The following is a 22,562-nucleotide window of genomic DNA, read 5'->3' as shown; positions in this document are numbered from 1 at the left end:
TTTTTGGAGGAGGAAAACAAGAAAAAAAATATTCTGAATCTCAGAAGCCAGAACAGCAAGAGGGATCACCGCACAGTGAAAGCAGCAATCCCTCTTGCTGTTCTGGCTTCTGGGATAGCTGCGCAGCCTGCATTCGCTCCATAAGACGCACACACATTTCCCCTTACTTTTTAGGAGGGGAAAAGTGAGTCTTATAGAGCAAAAAATACGGTACTTTGTAATGGGTATGTATATAGGAGGGGTGGGGGTGGGGAAGGACCCTCCTAGCAGGATCCGTGGACCAAGTTTGCATAGGGAAGGATGCTTCCAGCCTCGCACATAGCAGGACCCGCCTTCCCGGCCCCAGGGAGCAATACCTGGTCCCTGTTCCACGACGAGCTGGAGCACTGGCGCGAGACCCCCATGCAGAAGCAGCGCAGGCAGCCTTCGGGGTTTGCGTGGCTCAGGTGGAACGAGCCCGTAGCACATTCGTTGCACGACTGTCCCATGACGTTGGGCTAGGGAGAAAGAGAAGGAGAAGGAGGAGAGGGCTGTAGTGATCAGGTGGGATTGCTATGAGGAATTATGAAATATGGAGCAAGCCATTGTGTCCGCGATGAAAGCATTGCGTTGACTGGGTTTGATTCATTGACAATAATTTCTGATCAAATCCCACAAGCCTCTGCATCTCTGCCCATTTTCTCTACTGTCCATTTTCTTTCTCTATGCCTGACAGGCACTTATCAGCATTCTAAACACAGGCCAGTTGCTTCATCAGGCATCCTGGGTCATAAAGATAGTAGGTAACTTTGATGTACTGTAGATTTGTTAATCTTTAGATAGATCTTAAGGGCCAGGAAGAGAGTGCGCAAGGAGATGGCAAATACTTTCCTCCTTCCTCTCCTGTTTACGACCTCCGGGGTTTGCTGAATGCATTCCTCCTTTTAGTCCTATTTTATTTACTCTGAACTACGTATGCATGCTCAAATTAGCTCTTTGTAGTTTTAACTTTGTCCCCACGTGGGGATTTTTGAAATGCTCAGAGGAAATCTGATTGGTTCTTATGAACACTGTGTAAAAAGTTCTTTTGTGAATAAAACGACCTGGGCCAAGGGGTGGACAGGATTATTATTCATATTTGCACTGCCTCCCAGAGTCTTGCTGGTCAAGCCTCGTGTGTATTTTATTAATCAGAGTCCAATCCTTCCTTGCTTTGGGAACGCTACAGTTGAGCATCATGAAACACACCTTGGGTGAGCCCCCGCCCGCCCCCCTCAACCCTGAGTGACATCCTCCACTGACCCTCACCCTCTGCTCTTCCCCAGGCAAGAGATCTGCAGCAGTGGGACACCTGCGGCAACTGGAACCTCTCTGAGATCTGCCCCATGGCAAAGGTGAGGGGACTTCCTGGCTGCTCGGCCTTCAGGCCAGATAGTAGGTAGCTTCTCTGTTGTACCTTTCCTTGGTTTTGTTAATCTTAGGGCCAGGAAGAGAGTTCACAAGGAAATGGTAAATACTCCCTGTCCTTCCTTTCCTGTTTACTGCTGTTTATGACCTCCGGGGTTTCCTACAAGCATTCCTCCTTGCTTCCTATTTTATTTACCGTATTTTTCGCTCTATAAGACGCACCAGACCATAAGGCGCACCTAGTTTTTGGAGGAGGAAAACAAGAAAAAAAATATTCTGAATCTCAGAAGCCAGAACAGCAAGAGGGATCGCTGCGCAGTGAAAGCAGCAATCCCTCTTGCTGTTCTGGCTTCTGGGATAGCTGTGCAGCCTGCATTCGCTCCATAAGACGCACACACATTTCCCCCTTACTTTTTAGGAGGGAAAAAGTGAGTCTTATAGAGCAAAAAATGCGGTACTCTGAACTATGTATGCATGCTCAAGTAGGAAATAGTTTTTGTAGTTAAGAGGATTTCTTCTGATCTGACTTTGTCCCACGTGGGGTTTTTTTAAATGCTCAGAGGAATCTGATTGGTTCTTACGAACACTGTGTGAAAAGTTCTTTTGTGAATAAAACGACCTGGGCCAAGGGGTGGACAGATTATTATTATTGGCACTCCTCCCAGAGTCTTGCTGGTTAAGCCTTGTGTGTATTTTATTAATCAGAGTCCAATCCTTCCTTGCTTTGGGAACGCTACAAGGACAAGAAAAGAAGATGGATCTCATAGACTCACCAAAAGTCAGCAGTCCATAGCATAATAAATCTGTTCAGCTCAGCTGAGGGTCACATTCCAGGCCATGCTAATATGTCACAAAAGAGTACAACTTAAAAGCCTTGTCATCGCCTCATTTGCCCACCAAAGCAAAGGGAGGCCATCAATGACCCAGGCGCTCTGGCACGTGACGTCAATGTTTCTTCTCAGGAAAAAGAAGGAGTCTGGGAGCTTTGTGTTACTCCTTGATTCCTGCTGTACCTTGCTTCCTGAATGGCTTAACTCCCAAACAAATCAGCTCCTGAACGCCGCAAACCCGGAAGTAAGTGTTCCGGTTTGCAAACGTTTCTCGGAAGCCAAATGTCCAGCGCTGCTTCCAATTGAGTGCAGGAAGCTCCTGCAGCCAATCGGAAGCCGCACCTTAGTTTTCAAAAAGTTTCACGAGTCAAACAGACTCCCGGAATGGATTAAGGTCGAGAACCAAGGTTCCACTGTACTTCTGAAATAATCTCATGCTGAGAACAGAAACTCAGCAGCTGGGCAGATGTCCTCGGCCCAGTATCCCTGAAGGAGCGTCTCCACCCCCATCGTTCTGCCCGGATGCTGAGATCCAGCGCCGAGGGCCTTCTGGCGGTTCCCTCATTGCGAGAAGCAAAGCTACAGGGAACTAGGCAGAGGGCCTTCTTGGTAGTGGCACCCGCCCTGTGGAACGCCCTCCCATCAGATGTCAAAGAGATAAACAACTACCTGACATTCAGAAGACATCTGAAGGCAGCCCTGTTCAGGGAAGTTTTTAATGTGTGACATCTTAGTGTACTTTTGGTCTTTGTGGAAGCTGTCCAGAGTGGCTGGAGAAACCCAGCCAGATGGGCGGGGTACAAATATTATTATCATTATCATCATCATCATCATCATCATTAGAGCTCCTCTTGAAATTTAATTTAGGAATTCATTTATCATGGCAAAAACCCAACAGTAGACCCCGCAGATCTGGGGCCTTCCCATTCGCAAAAGGCGAATGAGGGGATAACGAGGCTTTCAAGTTTCACCGTTTTGTCTCATCTTGCCACGCCTAACCCAGAGGAGTCTGCACCTCCAGGCTATGGCCCAGCCTACCTTGCACTGGCAAGCACCATCTGACGCTTCGCTGCTCCCTCTCTTGTCGCACTCGATGCTGCTCTGCCCTGCACAAGGAGTAAAGAGAGGTTGAGAGAGACAAACCCAGGCAGGAAAAGGTATTTTTTCCCACTGGCCTAGCTAAAACCCAGCGTAAGGTCTAAGTCAGTCCAGAGGAGCTTGCTTGTATTTCTACTTAAATCGTCCTGACGCGCAGAACCATGAGGACTAGAATTTTCGTGTGGCAGGGCAGCCGCTTTGCATGCAAAAGGCTGCAGGTTCAATCCTGAGCGCCTCTAGGCAGGACCGCGCAAAGACCTTCCCAAGTCCAAAACCTCGGAAAGCTGCAGTCGGTCAGTGTACAAAGGCAAAACCAGCAGGCGAAAGGAAGCAAAACAAGGTGAGAAAGGGGGTAGAAACATCTGAGAAGAGAATTTGGAAGAGCTGAAGAAATGCAAGGAGGAAGGCAAAGAGACAGGGTGCAAGGAGCAAGCAGGTGGGTGACAGAGGGGCTGGACTCTCCTTAAAGCGGGTCAGACTAGATGACTCTTGGAGGTCCCTTTCCAACTCTGCAATTCCGTGCGAAAGAAAGGAGCTGGTGACAGTTATAGGAAATGAGAGGTGTTGGAATGGTTTACTAAAGATGAAGAAGTTAAATCGGTTATGATTCAACGGGCAAGAGACTTTGGGTACAACGTACAGTTTGCAGTACGGGAAAAATTATGGAGAGAGGATTTGAAATTCATGGCGTGTTATACATTAAAAGAAAATTATATGGAAATGATGTATCGCTGGTATTTAACTCCGAGTAAATTAGCAAAAATGTACAGGACAAATTCAAATCTTTGTTGGAAATGTAAGGAAAAGGGAGGCACCTTTTATCACATGTGGTGGAACTGTAAAGTAATAAAGGAATTCCAGGAAATGATATACAATGAATTGAAAAAAATGTTTAAAATAACTTTTGTTAAAAGACCAGAAAACTTTTTGTTAGGAATTGCAGGCGCAGAGCTACCAAAGGAACTGAAAAAATGGTTTACGTATGCTACAACAGCTGCAAGGATGCTTCTAGCCCAGGGTTCGAAAGACGACAAGATTCCTACCAGGATGGACTGGCAGATGAAATTATTGGACTATGCAGAGGTGGCAAGATTAACTGGGGAAATCCGAAACCAGGACGGTCAAAACTTCAATAAAGAATGGGACAAATTTATATTATATTTGAAAGACCACTGTAAACACTTGAACTCTTTGGCAGGTTTTAAATAACTCTTGCAACGCTACATAGATTTTGGATACAATGGAGGATTGTAAATTAGATGGACTTATAATATGGAGTTTAAAAAAGTTACTCAAAGAACCCTCAGAGGGGAGAAGTCTTAAGTTTCAGAAGAATCTTGTGTAATTCTTATTATTTGTGATTACAATTGTGAATGAAGCTGTAAAATCAAATAAAAACTCTTTTTAAAAAGAAAAAGACAGAAAGGTGTTTTTTTGGGGGGGGGGGGAGAGAATAAGAAAACACAAATGTAATAGCGATGACGACTTGCCCTCTAGTGGAGTATCAACTTCAGGACTAGGAGGGAACCCTGGAAATCAGAGAGAGAAAGCAACTGTCAAAAGGGCTGAAACGTTTGGCCAGCAATACGTGAAATATTGGCTTATGTGTGGAGAGAGCGAAGGAGGTCAACGCTTATGGTAGCGCTATTAAACTTTGATTGAACGTGGCAATGTGGTTCCCACATTCGTGTTTGGCCTCAAACCTAGCTGAAGGTTGATTGATTGATTCAAATGAATCTCAAAGCTTACAACCAATAAATAACCATAACATAAGAAAACATACTAGAACATCGCGAATACAACACGCGTCATATGAAATAAATCACAAATTATAAGCGAAACCGTTTCAATCTTTAAGAAACTGAACAAAACAGCAACTAAAAAAATAAGCCAAACCTCACAATTACGGCAGGTCATGTGATTAACAAATCAATGCGGCATTTAGAATCTACAAAACGATATTAAAAACATTAGCAAAAAAGCAACTTAAAATATAATCTAGGCACCAGGTTCATTCAAACGATCTCTGCACCCCCATGACTCATAACCTTTCACTCTGTTCAGTTCATTAAACCATTAATATACACATAAATGAACATAATGCCTATTGTTAAGCCAACTCTTATGCCAGAAGCCAAGGGCATAAAGCTGCTTCCTTTCCTTAAACCAGCCCTTGATTCAGAACAACGAGGACTAGAAACTTGCTTAAATTTTTGTTGTTTTGTTAGAGCGTTTATTAATTTTCCAATAAAAAACATCCAATTAACATTTCAAATCATAATCCAATAAAAATAAAAACTAAAATAAAAAAATCAAATTGTCTTCCAAATTGTAATTTTGATTTTACAGCTTCTCACAGTCCGAACCTCGAAGCATATCCAAACCTCAGTCATGCCTCTCATCTCTCATCGATGTTTTCCATATCTCGATTTTATCTCTCAAAAAAACTTGCTTTATTTTCAATTTTTAAAAAGACCACAGCTCGGCAGAATTGCATCTGCTTTGCATGCAGAAGGCCCCAGGTTTCATCTCGCGGTAGGGCTGAGAGAGACGCCCTGCCTCAAACCCTGGAGAGCTGCTGCTGCTGCCAGTCAGAGTTGGAAGTACTGAGCTGTATGGACCAAGGGTCTGACTCTGGACGAGGTTCCCCTGAGAAGGCCTGAAAGCTCGTCCTGACCAGCCTGCGCCCTCATTAGCAGAAGAAACGTCATCAGGACATGGGTGCTTGAGCTGAGATTCCTGCATTGCAGGGGGCTGGACTAGATGACCCACGGATCCCTCCCAACTCAAAAATTCCTATGATTGTAGGACAGATTGTGAATGGAAAGCAACAGGCACATTGCTCTTCTCTTTGGTGGGGAGGGCCAGTCTGCAATCTCCTTTGCCCAATTTCTCCCTCTCTGCTCCATGGCACCATCCTATTCAGGCTTACTCAGAAGGAAGTTTCAGTAGGTTGTTCTCAACAGAGTCCTACTCAGAGTAGACCCACCGAAATGAATGGGCCTAAGTTAGCCATGTCCCTTCATTTCAATGGATCTAGTACAGTGGTGCCTCGGAAGAAGAAATTAATTCGTTCTGTGAGTCTCTTCGTCTAGCGTTTTTTTCGTCTTGCGAAGCAACACTATTAGCGGCTTAGCGGCTTAGCGCTATTAGCAGTTTAGCGGCTATTAGCGGCTATTAGCGGTTATTAAAGGCTTAAGGGATTAGCGGATTAGCTGCTAAAAGGCTATTAGCAGCTTAGCGCCTTAGAAAAAGGGGGTGGGGAGCGGAAAAAAATCTCAAGACTCGCAAGACATTTTTGTCTTGCGAAGCAAGCCCATAGAGAAATTCGTCCTGCGAAGCGCATTGAAAAACGGAAAACCCTTTCGTCTAGTGGGTTTTCCGTCTTGCGAGGCATTCGTCTTGCGGGGCACCACTGTACTAGAGAAAGCCGGCAGTTATTCGATGCTGAGTTTTCACAGATTTTGCCCTAAAAACCTGAATTGCGTGCGTTCAAAGGTTTTACTCACCAATCCTCACACATTTTCCTCGCGGCTGGATGGGGTCTCCTTTGAAGCCAGGAGCACATCTAGGGGCGGAAATATGTTAAATTGGAACTTTATCAGTGTCCTCCGGAAATCACTTTGTGGCCAAGGGTAGGAAACATCTCTGCCCCCCTCCCCAACGTTGCTGGACTCTAACTCCCATCAGCCCCAACAGACAGCATGCCCAATGGTCACGGATGATGGCGGTAGTTGTAGCTCACTAGCCTATGGAAGACATGAGGTCCTGTAGTTTAAATACAAGGTCAAGTTATGATGGAGGTAGCGAGGAGCAGTCAAGGCAAGTGATGGCCTAGTTCAGGGATGGGGAACATCTGTGTCCCTCCAGATGTTCTGGGACTCCCAACTCCCATCAGCCACAGCAGCCAACATGGCCAAAGGTGAGGGGTGATGATGGAAGTTGGAGTCCCATAACATCTGGAGGGACACACCTCTCTCATTCAAGCATTTAAAGAAGGCAGACTGGCAATGGAGTGGGCAGTGAAGGCAAGTGACGGTCTAGTTCAAGGATGGGGACCCTGTAGCCCTCCAGATGTTGTTAAGACTCCCCAACTCATCCCTGATCCCTGTGTTTAAAAATGGCAAAGTGGTGATGGAGGTGGCCAGGGGCAGCGAAGGCAAGTGACGGTCCAATTCAGGGATGGAGAGCTTGTGGTTCTCCATAAATTGCTAGACTCCAACTCCCAACAGCACCAGCCAGCCTGGCCTATATTCAGGGATGATGGCAGCTGGGGACAGTGAAGGCAAGTGACGGTCCAAATCAGGGATGGAGAGCTTGTGGTTCTCCATAAAGTGCTAGACTCCAACTCCCAACAGCACCAGCCAGCCTGGCCTATATTCAGGGATGATGGCAGCTGGGGACAGTGAAGGCAAGTGACGGTCCAAATCAGGGATGGAGAGCTTGTGGTTCTCCATAAATTGCTAGACTCCAACTCCCAACAGCACCAGCCAGCCTGGCCTATATTCAGGGATGATGGCAGCTGGGGACAGTGAAGGCAAGTGACGGTCCAGTTCAAGGATCGAGAGCTCGTGGTTCTCCAGGAACTGCTGGACTCCAACTCCCAGCAGCTCCAACATACAGTTTGAAACTACAACAAGGAGCCCACTCACTTTTCGCAGCGACGTCCGGTGTAGCCTGGGGCGCAGGCGTCGCAGGTGGCCTGCCCGTCTGTGTCCAGGAAGCAGGACTCTGAAAACCTGAAAGGAGAAGAGGGCAGTGTCACCATGGGCACCACCATCCCTCTGCCCCACAACGCTGGGAATGCAGGCCGCTGGGTGCAAGGCTGGCAGGGCCCATATCGGCCTGGACTGTGGGCGAGGGCAGCTTCCGAGTTGCGGACTGAGCGGCACACATCAGTGGCCTATTCATAGCTGCCTTGCTTATCTATTTATCTGCACAAATTTCAATGCCACCATCATTAAAATATATTATCTATTATATATCTATGTATCTGCCTGCCTGTCTATCTGCCTGCCTGTCTAATCTACTTACCTATTCATTTTTGCCTTCCTAATCAATTGATCATCTATCAATCTGCCTACCTACCTAAGCTACTTACCTGTTACCTGACCCTGTTTACCTACCTCATGATGGTAAAGAGCATAAAATCCACAATAAAAATACGTTCGTAAAACAAGCACAAAATGTATCACAAAAGGGTAGACCAGACCGATACAGCCACACAGCTCAATTTCAGGAAAAGCCAGGTGTGTTTTAAGCAGGGCACCTGAATGCCAGCGCTACAGGTGGTTCATCAGGAACACATTCCAATGGGCTAGTGCCACGACACTAAAAGCCCTGGTCTTTGTGGATGCAAGACGGACCTGGAAGTGCATGGCACAACTAAAGAGAGGGGGGCTCTTTCCTTTCCGGAGGATTGAATTACACAGAAAAAGGCATACAGTGGTACCTTGGTTCTCAAATGCCTTGGTACTCAAACACCTTGGTTCCTAAACGCCGAAAACCTGGAAGTAAGTGTTCCAGTTTTTGAATGTTTTTCAGAAGCCAAACATCTGATATGGCTGTCTGCTATTGTTTCCAGGGCGCCTGCACCAATCAGAAGCTGCGCCTTGGTTTTTGAACATTTCAGAAGTCAAACTGACTTCCGGAATGGATTAAGTTTTGCGCTTTTGTTCTTGAGGCTCTTTTGGTTCATTTGTTTTGTGACTGTGTGGAACCCAGTTCAGCTACTGAACTGATTGATTGATTGATTGATTGTGTGGCTGCGGAAATGGATAAAAGCCCCCCATCCAAATAATGACTATCATCAGTGCAGGTAAGGAAAAAAGAATAATTTTAATTTACAATACTGTCTTACTTATTTTATAGCACAGTACAAATTATTCAGTTTATGGATCAATGGTTAGAGAGTAAAATTCATGTTAAATGGCTGTTTTAGGGGTTGTTTTTAAAAGTCTGGAACGGATGAATCTGTTTTGCATTACTTTCTATGGAAAAGCACACCTTGGTTTTGGAACGCTTTGGTTTTGGAACGGACTTCCGGAACGGATTAAGTTTGAGAACCAAGGTACCCCTGTACAAGGCAAGGTGTTCCCAGAGGTAAATTCATGGAAATGGACTCACCGGACTCACTGTCCTTCCTTGCAGGCTCAATGTTTGCTTTCAGGGCAATAGGAAAATTGCAGGCAAACCCACCCACCCCCGGAAGCTGTGGATTATTATTATTATTTTGGTCCTTTCCTAATTGTCAGGGAACTGCCATCGGAGCCAGAGGGAGAGGGAGGGCTCCAGAGGGATTCCGGAGAGCGTCCCGGGAGGGAGAGAAGCAGCACATCTTCTGGGGAAGGAAATCAGCGTAGCACCAGTGGAGAAGGGAGGCAGATGGGGGAATCGGCGAGGTGGCTCCAAGACTCCTCGCCGGGGACCAGCGGGGAGAGCACGGGTCCTCCGATGCCCACACCCTCCCTGCGCAGAAGGCTTCCGCGCAGGGAGAGTAGGCGGAGACTAGGCGTCAAAGAACTTTTATGCTGGAAGAAGTTCAAGAAACGCCCACTGACGGATTCTGCCAGTGATTGAGATAGCCACGGGCGAGTGCCTGTCCAGACAGAAAGGGTTCACTCAGGCAACCCACCCAGGTGTGGCGCCGATTTACGCACGAGCAACCCCCAGAACCATTACACTAATCTCCTTCCTGCAAAGCATGCCAAGTCCGCAGAGGGCGGGCGGCTGCCGACGTCCTCCAGAACAGACCCCGACAACGATAATCCACAACGCAAAGACCCTCGGCTCACTCACCTGCGGGGGGCTTCGGTGTACGGGCAGGGGCAGGGGCGGCAGGCGGTGGGGGTGCCCTTGGTTGCATCTCCAAAGAAACCCGGCTTACATTTGTTGCACTGGGGCCCTTCGGTGTGGTGCTGACAGTTCTGCGGGGCAGGGGAAGAAGCGGAAGAGACAAAAGGAAGAGGGAGGTGAAGGGCAGGGCGCAGTTTCCCCCAAATCCCTCCCCCTGCCAGACAACCCGCTTCGCGCCCCTCCTCCAGCGGCTGTCGCCCCCCCCCGCCACCCGTTGGCAAGCTTACCAGGCAGTAGCCAGAGAACGGGTCGCAGGTGCTGGAGTGCCCGTTGCAGTTGCAGCCAGAGCACGTGCCCAGGTAGGGCCCGCCGGGCACTCGCTTGAAATGGGCCTCGCAGCGCTCGCAGGAGAGGCCGGCGTACCCAGCGGGGCACCTGCAGAGAGATGAGCAGAGGGTGAAGACAGCAGCAGAGAGAGGCAGGTGTGGCGTTTGCCCTCCTAGGTGACATCATGCTGGGTTATAAGGAAAGGGTTAAATGAGTGTGAAGTGATTGGCAAGTGGGAACCCAAGGGGAGGAGTTAGTTAGTGTTGTTAAGGAGTCAGTCGGGTGTTAGAGAAGGGAGAGTGAGGATACGTCTGTGGGTTGGGATAGTTTGATGTGAGAGAGTGAGAGAATCTGTTACGAGGATTCAGATAGACAGTTGGGATAATTACCATATTTTTTGCTCTATAAGACTCACTTTTTCCCTTCTAAAAAGTAAGGGGAAATGTGTGTGCATCTTATGGAGCAAATGCAGGCTGCGCAGCTATCCCAGAAGCCAGAACAGCAAGAGGGATCGCTGCTTTCACTGCCTGCAGCCTGTCCACTGCTCCCAGAGCTGGGGGGGGGGGGGGACCATATTTTTTCCCTTGATTTCCCCCTCTGAAAACTAGGTGCGCCCTATGGTCAGGTGCGCTCTATGGTGCGGAAAATACGGTAAACAGGTACCACTCTGGTGGGAAGATAAACAGCGTTTCCGTGTGCTGCTCTGGTTCGCCAGAAGCAGCTTAGTCATGCTGGCCACATGACCCGGAAGCTATACACCGGCTCCCTCGGCCAGTAAAGCGAGATGAGCGCTGCAACCCCAGAGTTGTCCACGATTGGACCTAACGGTCAGGGGTCCCTTTACCTAATACAGTGGTACCTCGGGTTAAGAACTTAATTCGGTCCGTTCTTAACCTGAAACTGATCTTAACCTGAAGCACCACCTTAGCTAATGGGGCCTCCCGCTGCCGCTGCGCCGCCGGAGCATAATTTCTGTTCTTATCCTGAAGCAAAGTTCTTAACCCGCAGTAATATTTCTGAGTTAGCGGAGTATGTAACCTGAAGCATATGTAACCCGAGGGACCACTGTATTCTGTCGGGAGCCTCCCAGAGTGGCTGGGGAAACCCAGCCAGATGGGCTGGGTAGAAATACATTATTATTATTATTATTATTATTATTATTATTATTATTATTATTAGCCTCCTCTGAGTAGGACTAATTTGGACACAATCCACAGGCGCAGGGTCGCAGCAGGCTGGCTCGAGCCCCCCCTTCCCTGCCCAGAAGCACCCTGGATGTCAGCAGCTGCCCCCATCGCTGGCACACCTGCATTCCTCCACGCCATGCGCCAGGCCCAAGCCGGTGACCTCCGTGGTGGTCGTGTCCATGACGATGTCGCTCAGCCCCACACTGGCCATCCGGTTGTCATAGACGGTCTGGATCATAACCGCCTCCAGGTTCTGGAGGGTGAGCAGCAGTTCCTCTCGGCTGACGGAGGCTCCCGACTCCTTCTCCCAGTGTTCCTGCAGAGGGGAACGCCCGGCAGGTGAAGAAATGGCTAAGCAAAAGGTGCAGGAGAAATCCCCTTATTGCATTGGCTGCCCCAAGAGCGCTCACAAATATTGTGACTGTCAATGTTTTAAAGAAATGGGCGATTAAAAAATCCCAACACATACCACTTCACATTATAAAAATCTATATGGGAAGCTTGAGGTGAGACCCTTTTTGGAGTACAGTGGACCATCTGGATACAAATTTAATTTGTTCCAGGGGGTCTGTGTGCACCCTGAAAAATCCACATCCAGAGGTACCGCTTCTGGGTACTTCTGGTTTTGCTGCTGATTTTGCAACCCGAAGTTTACGTTACTCGAGAGTAACGTAACCTGAGGGTCTACTGTATTTGAAGAACAGCTAGGGTCAAATGAAAACTGAATTATCAATTCAGCGGAATGAAGTACCATTCCGAGTGATGGAATGAAGTACCATCATCTAAAGCGGTAGGTATAAGGTGGGAATGAAAACGTCATGGAAGTAAAGGTGGGAACTCAAAATTCAAAGAAAAACAAAGAAGCAAACTTGTAAAACCTGTGAAAATCAATAAAAAAGATGCCTATACAAAAGAAAAAACCAATAAAAGTATAAAATAAATAAGGGTAATGTTGCTTCTGGGGACGCGGGTGGAGCTGTGGGTTAAAGCCTCAGTGCCTAGGGCTTGCCGATCGAAAGGTCGGCGGTTCGAATCCCCGCGGCGGGGTGCGCTCCCGCTGTTCGGTCCCAGCGCCTGCCAACCTAGCAGTTCGAAAGCACTCTCAGGTGCAAGTAGATAAATAGGGACCGCTTACTAGTGGGAAGGTAAACGGCGTTTCCGTGTGCGGCTCTGGCTCGCCAGAGCAGCGATGTCACGCTGGCCACGTGACCCGGAAGTGTCTTCGGACAGCGCTGGCCCTTGGCCTCTTTGAGTGAGATGGGCGCACAACCCTAGAGTCTGTCAAGACTGGCCCGTACGGGCAGGGGTACCTTTACCTTTACCTAATGTTGCTTCTACCCACCCAACCCAGCTTGGCTCACTTGTTTGAGTCACCTTAAAGTTCAGTGTGATGTGGAAGCTATGAGTATTTGCCTCTGAGGGGCAGGGAGAGATCTGGATTCAAATCCTTGCTCAGCCTACTTCGCAGGGGTGTTGGGAGGAGCGTTCAGCCTTAGCAGGATAGAACAAGCCCTCCCCGTTCCAGCCGCACTCACCTCAGTGAACTGGACCTGCCGCTGGTTCACCACCGAGGGCTGGGTGGGCACCTGCACGCGGTAGACCAGCTTCTGTCCGTTCCCCACAATCACGACGTTGGGTTTCTGCACAGGCTCCGATTGGCCCCTGGCCAGGCCGTAGCGCACCTTGAAGCGCAGGAAACCTCCATAGGAGTCCACCTGCAGGCAGAGCAGAGAGGGAGGGGAGGTCAGCAGGGGGCAACCCAAATGTAGTCCCTGGCCCTCCAACCCACCCCCATAAATCCATGTGCCCATTCAGCAGAAATGTGAGCTGGATGACTGCAGGGGTGTCTTGGAGGGCTGGGGAGGGAGAAAAAGTTAAACCCTGAAAGGAGGGAGCCATGATTATAGGGACAGAACTATCTAAATCGTATAGAAATTGATTCATGGAAGAAATTTACAGAATATATCAAAAATGTATGTGAGGAGCAACTAACGCTTGTTGGTTTTCAAGAAGCTTTGTGAAAAAGACTGATGGAAATGTTGTTTGAAAAATAGGTTAAAATTAAGAGAGGTAAAGTGCAACATAAAATTAAGAAATGTGAGATGTAGAAATAGTATGGAGAATTGTCAAATAGGTTGAGGGAAGTCCAAAAGATGTTTATGTATAAGGCGAATGTTAAATTTGGATAAAATGTATATTGGAAACTGAATAAAAATTAAATATATAAAAAAAGAAATTGATTCATGTATGCTTACACAGCAGCAAGAATGTTACTCGCGCCAAAATGGGAAAGAATAGAAGTCCCAGCAAAGGAAGAATGGATACAAAAACTTATCTGAAGAAAATGTTCCAATTAACATTTGTTAAAAAACCTGAAGCATTTTTGTTAGGGATTTTAGGGAAAGACCTGCCAAGGAAATTTAAGAATATCTTCATGTATGCGGCAACGGCGGCAAGAGTCTTAATAGCACAAGGTTGGAAGAATGAAGAAACCCCGACTAAAGAACTATGGCAAGAGAAACTGATGGACTATGCGGAATTAGCAAAACTGACATATAAACTATGTGATAAGGACAACTGTGACTTTAAAGAAGAGAACCTTTTACAAAGTATTTAAAGAAACAACAAAATGGACTGGACTCCTTGGCAGGCTTTGAATAAACATTCACAAATTTATTATTAATAACATATAGACAGATAGGTTAAGGATTTTTACAATTTTATAATATGCAGAGAACTATAAGTATGGAAAAACCAGGGGGAGGAGCTGAGGGAAGTCTGGGGGGGATTGGGAGGGTGGGGAAATGAGGATGATATGTTTTATTGATAACATGTTATGTTGTAATTCCTAATAAAAAAAATATTAAAAAAAAGATACAAAAACCTATGGAATAAGGGATTTATGAAAAGGCAAAATGAACCATGGAAAGAGAAGAAAGGTGGTCATTGATATTTTAGGAATGTTTAAGCGAGTATTTTAAATTGTAAAACAGGAAATTTAATGAAAATTGTAAAAAGAAAGAAAGAGCGAGGCTAGAACTGGAGGACATCCCATGAAGCTACTTGCTGGCTTTCCACAGGCAATTGTTCGGCCACGGTGAGCAAAGGAGGACGGATTGGATGGGCCAGTGGTCGGATCCAGCACGCTCTCCTTACATTCCTAATCTGCAGATTATGGTTCATCACCTCCCTTTTACCTTTACTGTTGTTAGCTGCTCTGAGCCCGGCTTCGGCTGGGGAGGGCGGGATATACAGTGGTGCCCCGCAAGACGAATGCCTCGCAAGACGGAAAACCCGCTAGACGAAAGGGTTTTCCGTTTTGGAGGTGCTTCGCAAAACGAATTTCCTATGGGCTTGCTTCGCAAGACGAAAATGTCTTGCGAGTTCCTGCGATTTTTTTCCGCTCCCCACCCCCTTTTTCTAAGGCACTAAGCTGCTAATAGCCTTTTAGCAGCTAATCCGCTAATCACTTAAGCCTTTAATAGCCGCTAATAGCCGCTAAACCGCTAATAGCGCTAATCCGCTAATGGGGTTGCTTCGTAAAACAAAAAACCGCTAGACGAAGAGACTCGCGGAACGGATTCTTTTCGTCTTGCGAGGCACCACTGTAAATAAAATTTTATTATTTTAATATTATTATTCCCACTCTCTGCAGAAACCCATCGTACCTTCCTAGCCTCCTCCTTGCTTCCACCCCGCCCCAGCACTGCTGTTATCAAAAAGGGCTGCGGCTTGGCAGGACACCTGCTTGGCATGCAGAAGGTCCCAGGTTCAATGCCTGGAAGCATCTTCAGCTAGGGGTTGGGAATGCTCCCTTTTCTGAAACCCTCAAGGGCCACTGCTGACAGTCAGTGTGAGAAGGGTCATTTTTCCGACTTGAGAAAAGGCAGCTAAGCTTAAGGCTAGCAGAAAGTCCAGAAGGAGGATTATTATCAATTTATGACGGGGTGGAAGGTTCGTGGGCTATGAAGGACTTGCTCACAAATGGCAGCTGCACAAATTATGATAGCTAGGAAGTGGAAAGAGCTAGCAGAATTTATTATTATTATTATTATTATTATTATTATTATTAATACCCCACCCATCTGTCTGGGTTTCCCCAGCTACTCTGGGTGGCTCCCAACAGAATATTAAACTACAATAGTGTATTAAACATTAAAAACTTCCCTAAACAGGGCTGCCTTCAAATGTCTTCTAAAAGTCTGGTAGTTGTTTTTCTTTTTGACATCTGGTGGAATATAAAGTGGAAGAACGGTATAAAGAGGTGTGGGATGTAGCTATTAATGAAAATTTGACACATGCTATTAAGGTGAGATGGGAAATACGCAAGAGAAATGATTTTGAGGAGATATGGAGGGTGTTTATAGAATCTGTACAGTGGTACCTCGGGATGCGAACGGGATCCGTTCCGGAGCCCTGTTCGCATCCCAAACAGAACGTAAGGCACGATAGAGCATCTGCGCGTGCGTGGATCGCATTTCGCCGCTTCCACGCATGCCCGTGACATCGTTTTGACCATCTGCGCATGTGTGAGCGGCGAAACGTGGAAGTAACACGCTCCATTACTTCCGGGTCGCCGCGGAGCACAACCCAAAAGCGCTCAACCTGAAGTGTATTTATCCCGAGGTATAACTGTACCGTGGTACCTCAGGTTAAATACTTAATTCGTTCCGGAGGTCCATTCTTAACCTGAAACTGTTCTTAACCTGAAGCACCACTTTAGTTAATGGGGCCTCCTGCTGCTGCCGCACCGCTGGAGCACGATTTCTGTTCTCATCCTGAAGCAAAGTTCTTAACCCAAGGTAATATTTCTGGGTTACCGAAGTCTGTAACCTGAAGCGTATGTAACCTGAAGCGTATGTAACCCGAGGTACCACTGTACTGTTAAAACAGAAAGGGGTCAAACCATCGCAAGAGGTGTTGAAATTTAGGGAGGTTGGATAGTTACAACGGAATGGTCTCAGTGGCGGGGCGCACATTTTTATTCTTATTTATTTATTTATGATTATTACTTTGTCAAATGAATAAATGAATATTGTTCTTGTTGTTTAGTCGTTTAGTCATGTCCGTCGCTTCGTGACCCCATCTGAGTACATAAATAAATATTTAAAAAGGACAGAATCCCTGGAAAAGGGAATAAGACATAAGCTCTGAGCCCCTCTCCCCCCCTCCCCCCGTGGTTTGGCTTAGTTACATGGTTAGATACTTACAATGGAATGGTCTCCGGGGTGAGGTGCACATTTTTATTCTTATTTATGTATGGTTATTACTTTGTCAAAATAAAACAGCAACAAAAAAACAAATACAAAAAAAGGAAAGAAAAGGAAGCTAATCCTGTTCTTAAAATTGGCCTACAGTTTAGGCCATGAGGACTCGAACTCGCTTCCCTCACCTTGTTGCCCAGGAACTGCCCGGGGAGCATCCAGAAAGAGTCGTGTATCAGGAAACGGCGGGAGAGATCGACCAGCTGGAACTCCTGCAATCCGGGGTCAATCTGCAGCTGGGTCGAGGAGAGGGGCGGTGTTCCGGGCTGAGAGGGGGTCGTCACATTCACCCCTGGGGAAAGTGACACGGGAATGGTGTGGTAAGAATTTTAAGGTCTCAGATATATATTAAATGTTCATAAATGTACCAACCGAGCACATACACAGATCAGCACAGGAAGACAACCCTGAAACCATTTTGATTCCCAAACTGACCAAACGTTTTCTCTGCAAGGTCAAAGGAAAATGGAAAAGCTTCCCCGTTGCCTTTTCCTTCACAAATCCTGTCTTAATGGCACATTTAAGATATGAATAGGGTGTGAGTCTGTGACCTTGATCAGGAACTAAGTATTTATCATTACAAAAGACTGGCCAGGCTCCCTAGACAATCCAGTCAAGTGACCATTAAACAGGTAACCTGGCAGACAGGAGGTAAACAAAGCACTCAGATTTTTGCTGTAGACCGCCCTTTGTGATGTAGGTATGATGTATCTGGGGTTGTGGTCTTGAGCTACACGCCTTCTGTGTAAGGGGAGGACCCTGTTGCAACTGATCAATAAAGATCAGGCTTACTAGCTGCTTTGCTTCTCAATATTCTCTGGTTGGCCTCTGTTATTTTCTCCTACCAATAGGGAACCTACGTAAGAACTCTATATGGGCTCTTGGATACCCCATAAGGGAAAAAGGGCAGATTGATTTTGTTTGCAACAATGGCAGGGGGTTGTTGCAGGGCACCTGGTTGGCCTACGTGAGGCCAGGACACTGGGCAAGGTGTGCCCCCAGGGCCCAATCCAGCAGGGTTCTTCAGAGGCCTATTAATGCCACCGGATATTCTCTGAGGAAAACTTAGTGGAAGACCACCTCAAAACCCAAAGCCCTCCTCCCCCCTTATAAGAATTCTAAGGTCCCAAGTGGGACGCGGGTGGCGCAGTGGGTTAAACCACAGAGCCCAGGGCTTGCCGATCGGAAGGTCGGCGGTTCGAATCCCTGCAACGGGGTGAGCTCCCGTCGCTCGGTCCCTGCTCCTGCCAACCTAGCAGTTCAAAAGCACGTCAAAGTGCAAGTAGATAAATAGGTACCGCTCCGGCGGGAAGGTAAACGGCATTTCCGTGTGCTGCTCTGGTTCACCAGAAGCGGCTTAGTCATGCTGGCCACATGACCCAGAAGCTGTACGCCGGCTCCCTCGGCCAATAAAGCGAGATGAGCGCTGCAGCCCCAGAGTCATCCGCAACTGGACCTGGTCAGGGGTCCCTTTACCTTTACTTTAAGGTCCCAAATATAAAATAAAACATTCATAAATGTACAAGGCAAACGCATGCATAAGTATATAAACCACATGTCTGAAATAGAATAGGAGAGCAATCTTGAAGTCATTTTGACTCTCTCAAATTGACCTCAAATATTTCTCTGCAAGGAGGAAGGAAATGGAATAGCCTCTCCCTTGTCTTTCGCTTACCTGTCTTAAGCGTGTATGAATAGGGGGAGCCTGTGAACTGGATTCAGGAATTTAAAGTATTTACCATCGCAAACGTAAGGCCAGGCTGCTCAGGTAAAGCAATCAGTGACCAATAACAGATATCCTGGCAAACAGGTTTTCTGCTGGAGACTGCCTCTTGTGATGTATTTCTGCTGTAGACAACCCCCTTCTGTGATGTATGTATGATGTTTTGGGGGGGTGGTCTTGTGCTACAGGGTGGGCAATTTCAAAAGTCTTTATAAGGGCTTGATCACCATTGTTCTGGGTTCCTCCTGCCTCCTGCATGTGGTGAGTGGGGACCCTGTTGCAACAGTTGAATAAAGATCAAGCTTACTAGCTGCTTTGCTTCTCAATATTCTCTGGTTGGCCTCTTGTTATTTTCTCCTACCAATAGGGAACCCACTGAAGGACTCTATCCGGGCTCTTGGGTACCCCATAAGGGAAAAGGAGAAGTTTTTTCTTATAACACCCCCAACCCCCTTACCTTTGAAGTTGTCGGGTGTGTCGAAGCGAAGGCGGATCTGGTTGCGGTGCCGGCTAGTGCCACGGCAAGATTTGGTGATGCCAAAACAAAAGCAGGGGAAACACTGGGAGGTCTCTTCGTTGTGGAAGTGTCCTTCTGGGCAAGGTCCTGGGGTGGGGGGTGAAGGAGGAGGCTGTCAGGGATCCAAGGTGATGGATGGACATGCCAGCAGGTTTTTTAAAAAAGATTTCACTAATGTAAATCAAACAGATCAATATAGCAGCACAGTATATGCAAGAGAGACATAATTTGGTTGGGACTGTACTAAAGGCCAGTAGGAAAATGTTCTGTCAAGAGGGAGTCCTGTCCGTCTGTGTTTGTTGCATGTACACTAGTGGCCAAAATTGCGGAAACCTTTTGGGGAAAGTGTATTTCCGAGGTTTGATGGCTCATAACACCACTTTCTTTTGGAGTAATACCATAAAATTATATATCAATGGAAAGATAATTTAATGAAGAATGTAATGCAACAAGGTTTGTTCAATTATCTATATTCTCTCAAACGCTATAGCCAAAGAACCAGAAAAAGGAGTGTTTAGAGAGCCGATCATTAAATTATCATTTCCACTGCTATATAATTTTATGGTATTTCATAGATCTGTAGGCTTGGAAGGGGCCAAAAAGGTAATCTAATCTAATCTAATCCCCTGCAATGCAGGAAACATTTGCGGGGCTCAAACCCACAACCCTGAGATTAAGAGTCTCGTGACTGAGGTTCTGGCAGCCAGCAGCATCTATGTCGAGTTTCTGAGAGTGTAAGCCTTTCACAAGAGCATTAAGAGCTTGCTGGATCAGGCCAGTGACCCAGTCTCCTGTTCACACAGGACCCGAGTGCGAGAGCAACGCCTGCGGTTTCCGGCACCTGAGATTCAGAAGCAGTACTGCGCCCAACTCTGTAAGCAGAGCAGAGCCCTCTCCTCCGTGAATTTCTCCAGTCCTCTTTTAAAGCCACAGGGTAACTACGCGCTGTGTATAAGTCCCAACCAGAGAAGAATGGCAGATTAAATTGATGGGTTATGCCGAAATAGCCAAAATAACACGGAGGAATCAGAAATCAGGAAGACCAAAATTGTAATAAGGAATGGGAAATTTTATAATCTATCTTAAAAACCATTGTAAACAGCTAAAATCGTTAGTAGGATTGGAACAACACTTGTAGTTTAATGGTGAATTTTGGACACAACGGAGATGCAAAAGATTTGGATTTTCATAAAAGATGCAAGAGGAAATGATTAACAATAGGACCCACAAAGGGGAGGAGAGAAGTCCAGGAAAAAAGAAGAACAGGAAGAAGAAGAAGAAGAAGAAGAAGAAGAAGAAGAAGAAGAAGAAGAAGAAGAAGAAGAAGAGGAGGAGGAGGAGTCTGGATGTAATATCCCACTTTATCACTTCCCTAAGGAGTCTCAAAGCGGCTAACATTCTCCTCCACCTTCCTCCCCCACAACAAACACTCTGTGAGGTGAGTGGGGCTGAGAGACTTCAGAGAAGGTCACCCAGCAGCTGCATGTGGAGGAGCGGGGAATCGAACCCGGTTCACCAGATTACAAATCCACCGCTCTTAACCACTACACCACACTGGAATCTTTGAATTCCTTGGAATCTTGTTTTTATGTTGTTTGTTGCATATGTGATTGTAAAATTTTAATCTGAAAAACCAAATGAATATTTTAAAACACACACACACACACACAAAGAACTACGCGCTGTTTAAAGAAATACTTCAACAGATATGCTAATTAGATGGATAGATCAGCGCCTGCCCAAACAGTCCCCACCCTGCCTTTCCCGCCCCTCTGGCTTACCTCGTCCAGGTGTGAGGCTCAACACTCCATCAGGGATGCCAAAAACCATCCCGCGGGCGTTGATGGCCTCGCAGGTGTAGGCTCCCTGGTCGGCCTCTTTGACGTCTTCAATAACCAGTGTCCCCCGCCCGTTCTTGCTGGTGATGGACACCCTATGACCGTAAAGGGCAGAGTCAGTATCCCCAAGCCCAGGTGGTGGAAGAAAAAGGTGGGGGGGAAGGAGACCACACACACCTGAGCCACCCACAGCTTACCTGCGGCTGCTGGGGATGTGGCCCCAGTTTAGCCTCCAGGTGATGATGGGGGTGGGGACGCCCACGGCCACACAGGTGAAGCGGACTGTCTCTCCGGGGGCAGCCTGGATGGATTCCTCGGGGGGCGTGATCACCTGGGGAGGGGCTAGACGGGGAGAAGAATCATAGAGTTAGAAGGGGACCAAAGTATCATCTAGTCCAGCTTCTTGCAAAGCAGGAATCGCAAAAGAAAGGGGGGAGCATCTCTCTCATGCTCTCCTTCCACCTCGAACATGAAATCTGCAAGTGGAAATGCCTACCCTAGTGGTCCCAGGCCCTAAGGAAGTTAGATAGGCTTCAACCAGAGCCAGGGCCTTTTCAACTCTGGCTCCAGCCTGGTGGAACGCTCTGCCTCATGAGACCAGGGCCCTGCAGGATCTGATTTCTTTCCGCAGGGCCTGTAAGACAGAGTTGTTCCGCCTGGCCTTTGGCTTGGAGCCAATTTGATTCCCTCCCTCCCACTCTTTCTTTTTTCTTTTCCTTCTCCTCCTGCGATGAGGCTACATTTTAATATTTTAATGTTACATTATTTTCATGTTGTATTTTACTTTTGTTTTTAAGTTGTAATCATTCATCTTGTTTTTATTATTGCTTGTAAGCCGCTCTGAGCCCGGCCTTGGCTGGGGAGGGCAGGGTATAAATAAAAAATTATTATTATTATTATTATTATTATTATTACCCAGCAGTGACCTAATGTAGTGATCAGGTGGGATTGCTATGAGGAATTATAACAAATATGGAGCAAGCCATTTGTGTCAGCAATGAAAGCATTGCGTTGACTGGGTTTGAGACATTTTGATATGATTTTTGTTCAATCCATGCCTCTGCATCCCTGTCCTATTTCCATAGCTGTCAACTTACAGATTTGAAAATAAGAGACCAGCAGCCTCGAAAAGAAGGGATCAGCAGCCAAAATAAGGGATTTTCCAAGCACAGGTATGTTCGACTTCTGAGCCCCTCCGAGCCAAAGGCAGAAAGCCCAGCCAGCAGCCAAACGAAGCCTCAAGCCTCAAGGAAAACCACCGTCAACCTCTCCGCTGGGAAGCGCTGAGCAAAGGCGAGTCCCCAGGCAATGCAACCGATTTGATCAGCACAAGGCATGCAAGCTCCACCCCCCAGTTGTTCTTAGACTTCTTATTGGGTGAGCAACACAGCCAAGCAACACAGTTGGAGCCTCCCTCCTCCCTGGCCGGCAGGGAGGGAGGGAGAGGAGCTTCCTTTGAAACCCGGGAAATTTAAGGGACATCATCAATAAGGGACAACAGCGGGACACGGCGCTGGGATAAGGGACTGTCCCGCCAAATAAGGGACGGTTGACAGCTATGCCTATTTCTCTTGCTTGACAAATCACGTACACAGCC

At 47.0% G+C, this 22,562-nt stretch overlaps 1 protein-coding gene across 5 annotated transcripts in view; it reads right to left on the bottom strand.

Moving 5' to 3' along the window:
* HSPG2 (heparan sulfate proteoglycan 2) overlaps nucleotides 1-22,562 on the bottom strand; it is a 223,502-nt gene that overhangs the window by 114,687 nt on the left and 86,253 nt on the right. For 3 of the 5 annotated variants that reach the window (XM_083453544.1, XM_083453541.1, XM_083453542.1), the window contains 12 exons: nucleotides 21,163-21,307; nucleotides 20,909-21,060; nucleotides 19,068-19,214; nucleotides 17,016-17,179; nucleotides 13,159-13,338; nucleotides 11,743-11,939; nucleotides 10,397-10,544; nucleotides 10,113-10,240; nucleotides 7,967-8,053; nucleotides 6,824-6,882; nucleotides 3,255-3,322; nucleotides 357-497 (listed from right to left, as the gene is read on the bottom strand). In XM_083453544.1, the coding sequence (XP_083309670.1) occupies nucleotides 357-497; nucleotides 3,255-3,322; nucleotides 6,824-6,882; nucleotides 7,967-8,053; nucleotides 10,113-10,240; nucleotides 10,397-10,544; nucleotides 11,743-11,939; nucleotides 13,159-13,338; nucleotides 17,016-17,179; nucleotides 19,068-19,214; nucleotides 20,909-21,060; nucleotides 21,163-21,307 (1,616 nt within the window). Of the gene's footprint in view, nucleotides 1-356; nucleotides 498-3,254; nucleotides 3,323-4,804; nucleotides 4,844-6,823; nucleotides 6,883-7,966; nucleotides 8,054-10,112; nucleotides 10,241-10,396; nucleotides 10,545-11,742; nucleotides 11,940-13,158; nucleotides 13,339-17,015; nucleotides 17,180-19,067; nucleotides 19,215-20,908; nucleotides 21,061-21,162; nucleotides 21,308-22,562 lie in introns of all 5 variants that reach the window. The other 2 variants (XM_083453540.1, XM_083453543.1) reach the window with 1 other exon arrangement.

Source organism: Podarcis tiliguerta (assembly GCF_965153285.1).
Source record: "Podarcis tiliguerta genome assembly, chromosome: 8".
Classification (NCBI taxonomy): Eukaryota; Metazoa; Chordata; class Lepidosauria; order Squamata; family Lacertidae; genus Podarcis; species Podarcis tiliguerta.
Note: the sequence above shows the minus strand (reverse complement) of the source record. Positions and strands in the feature narration are given on the sequence as shown.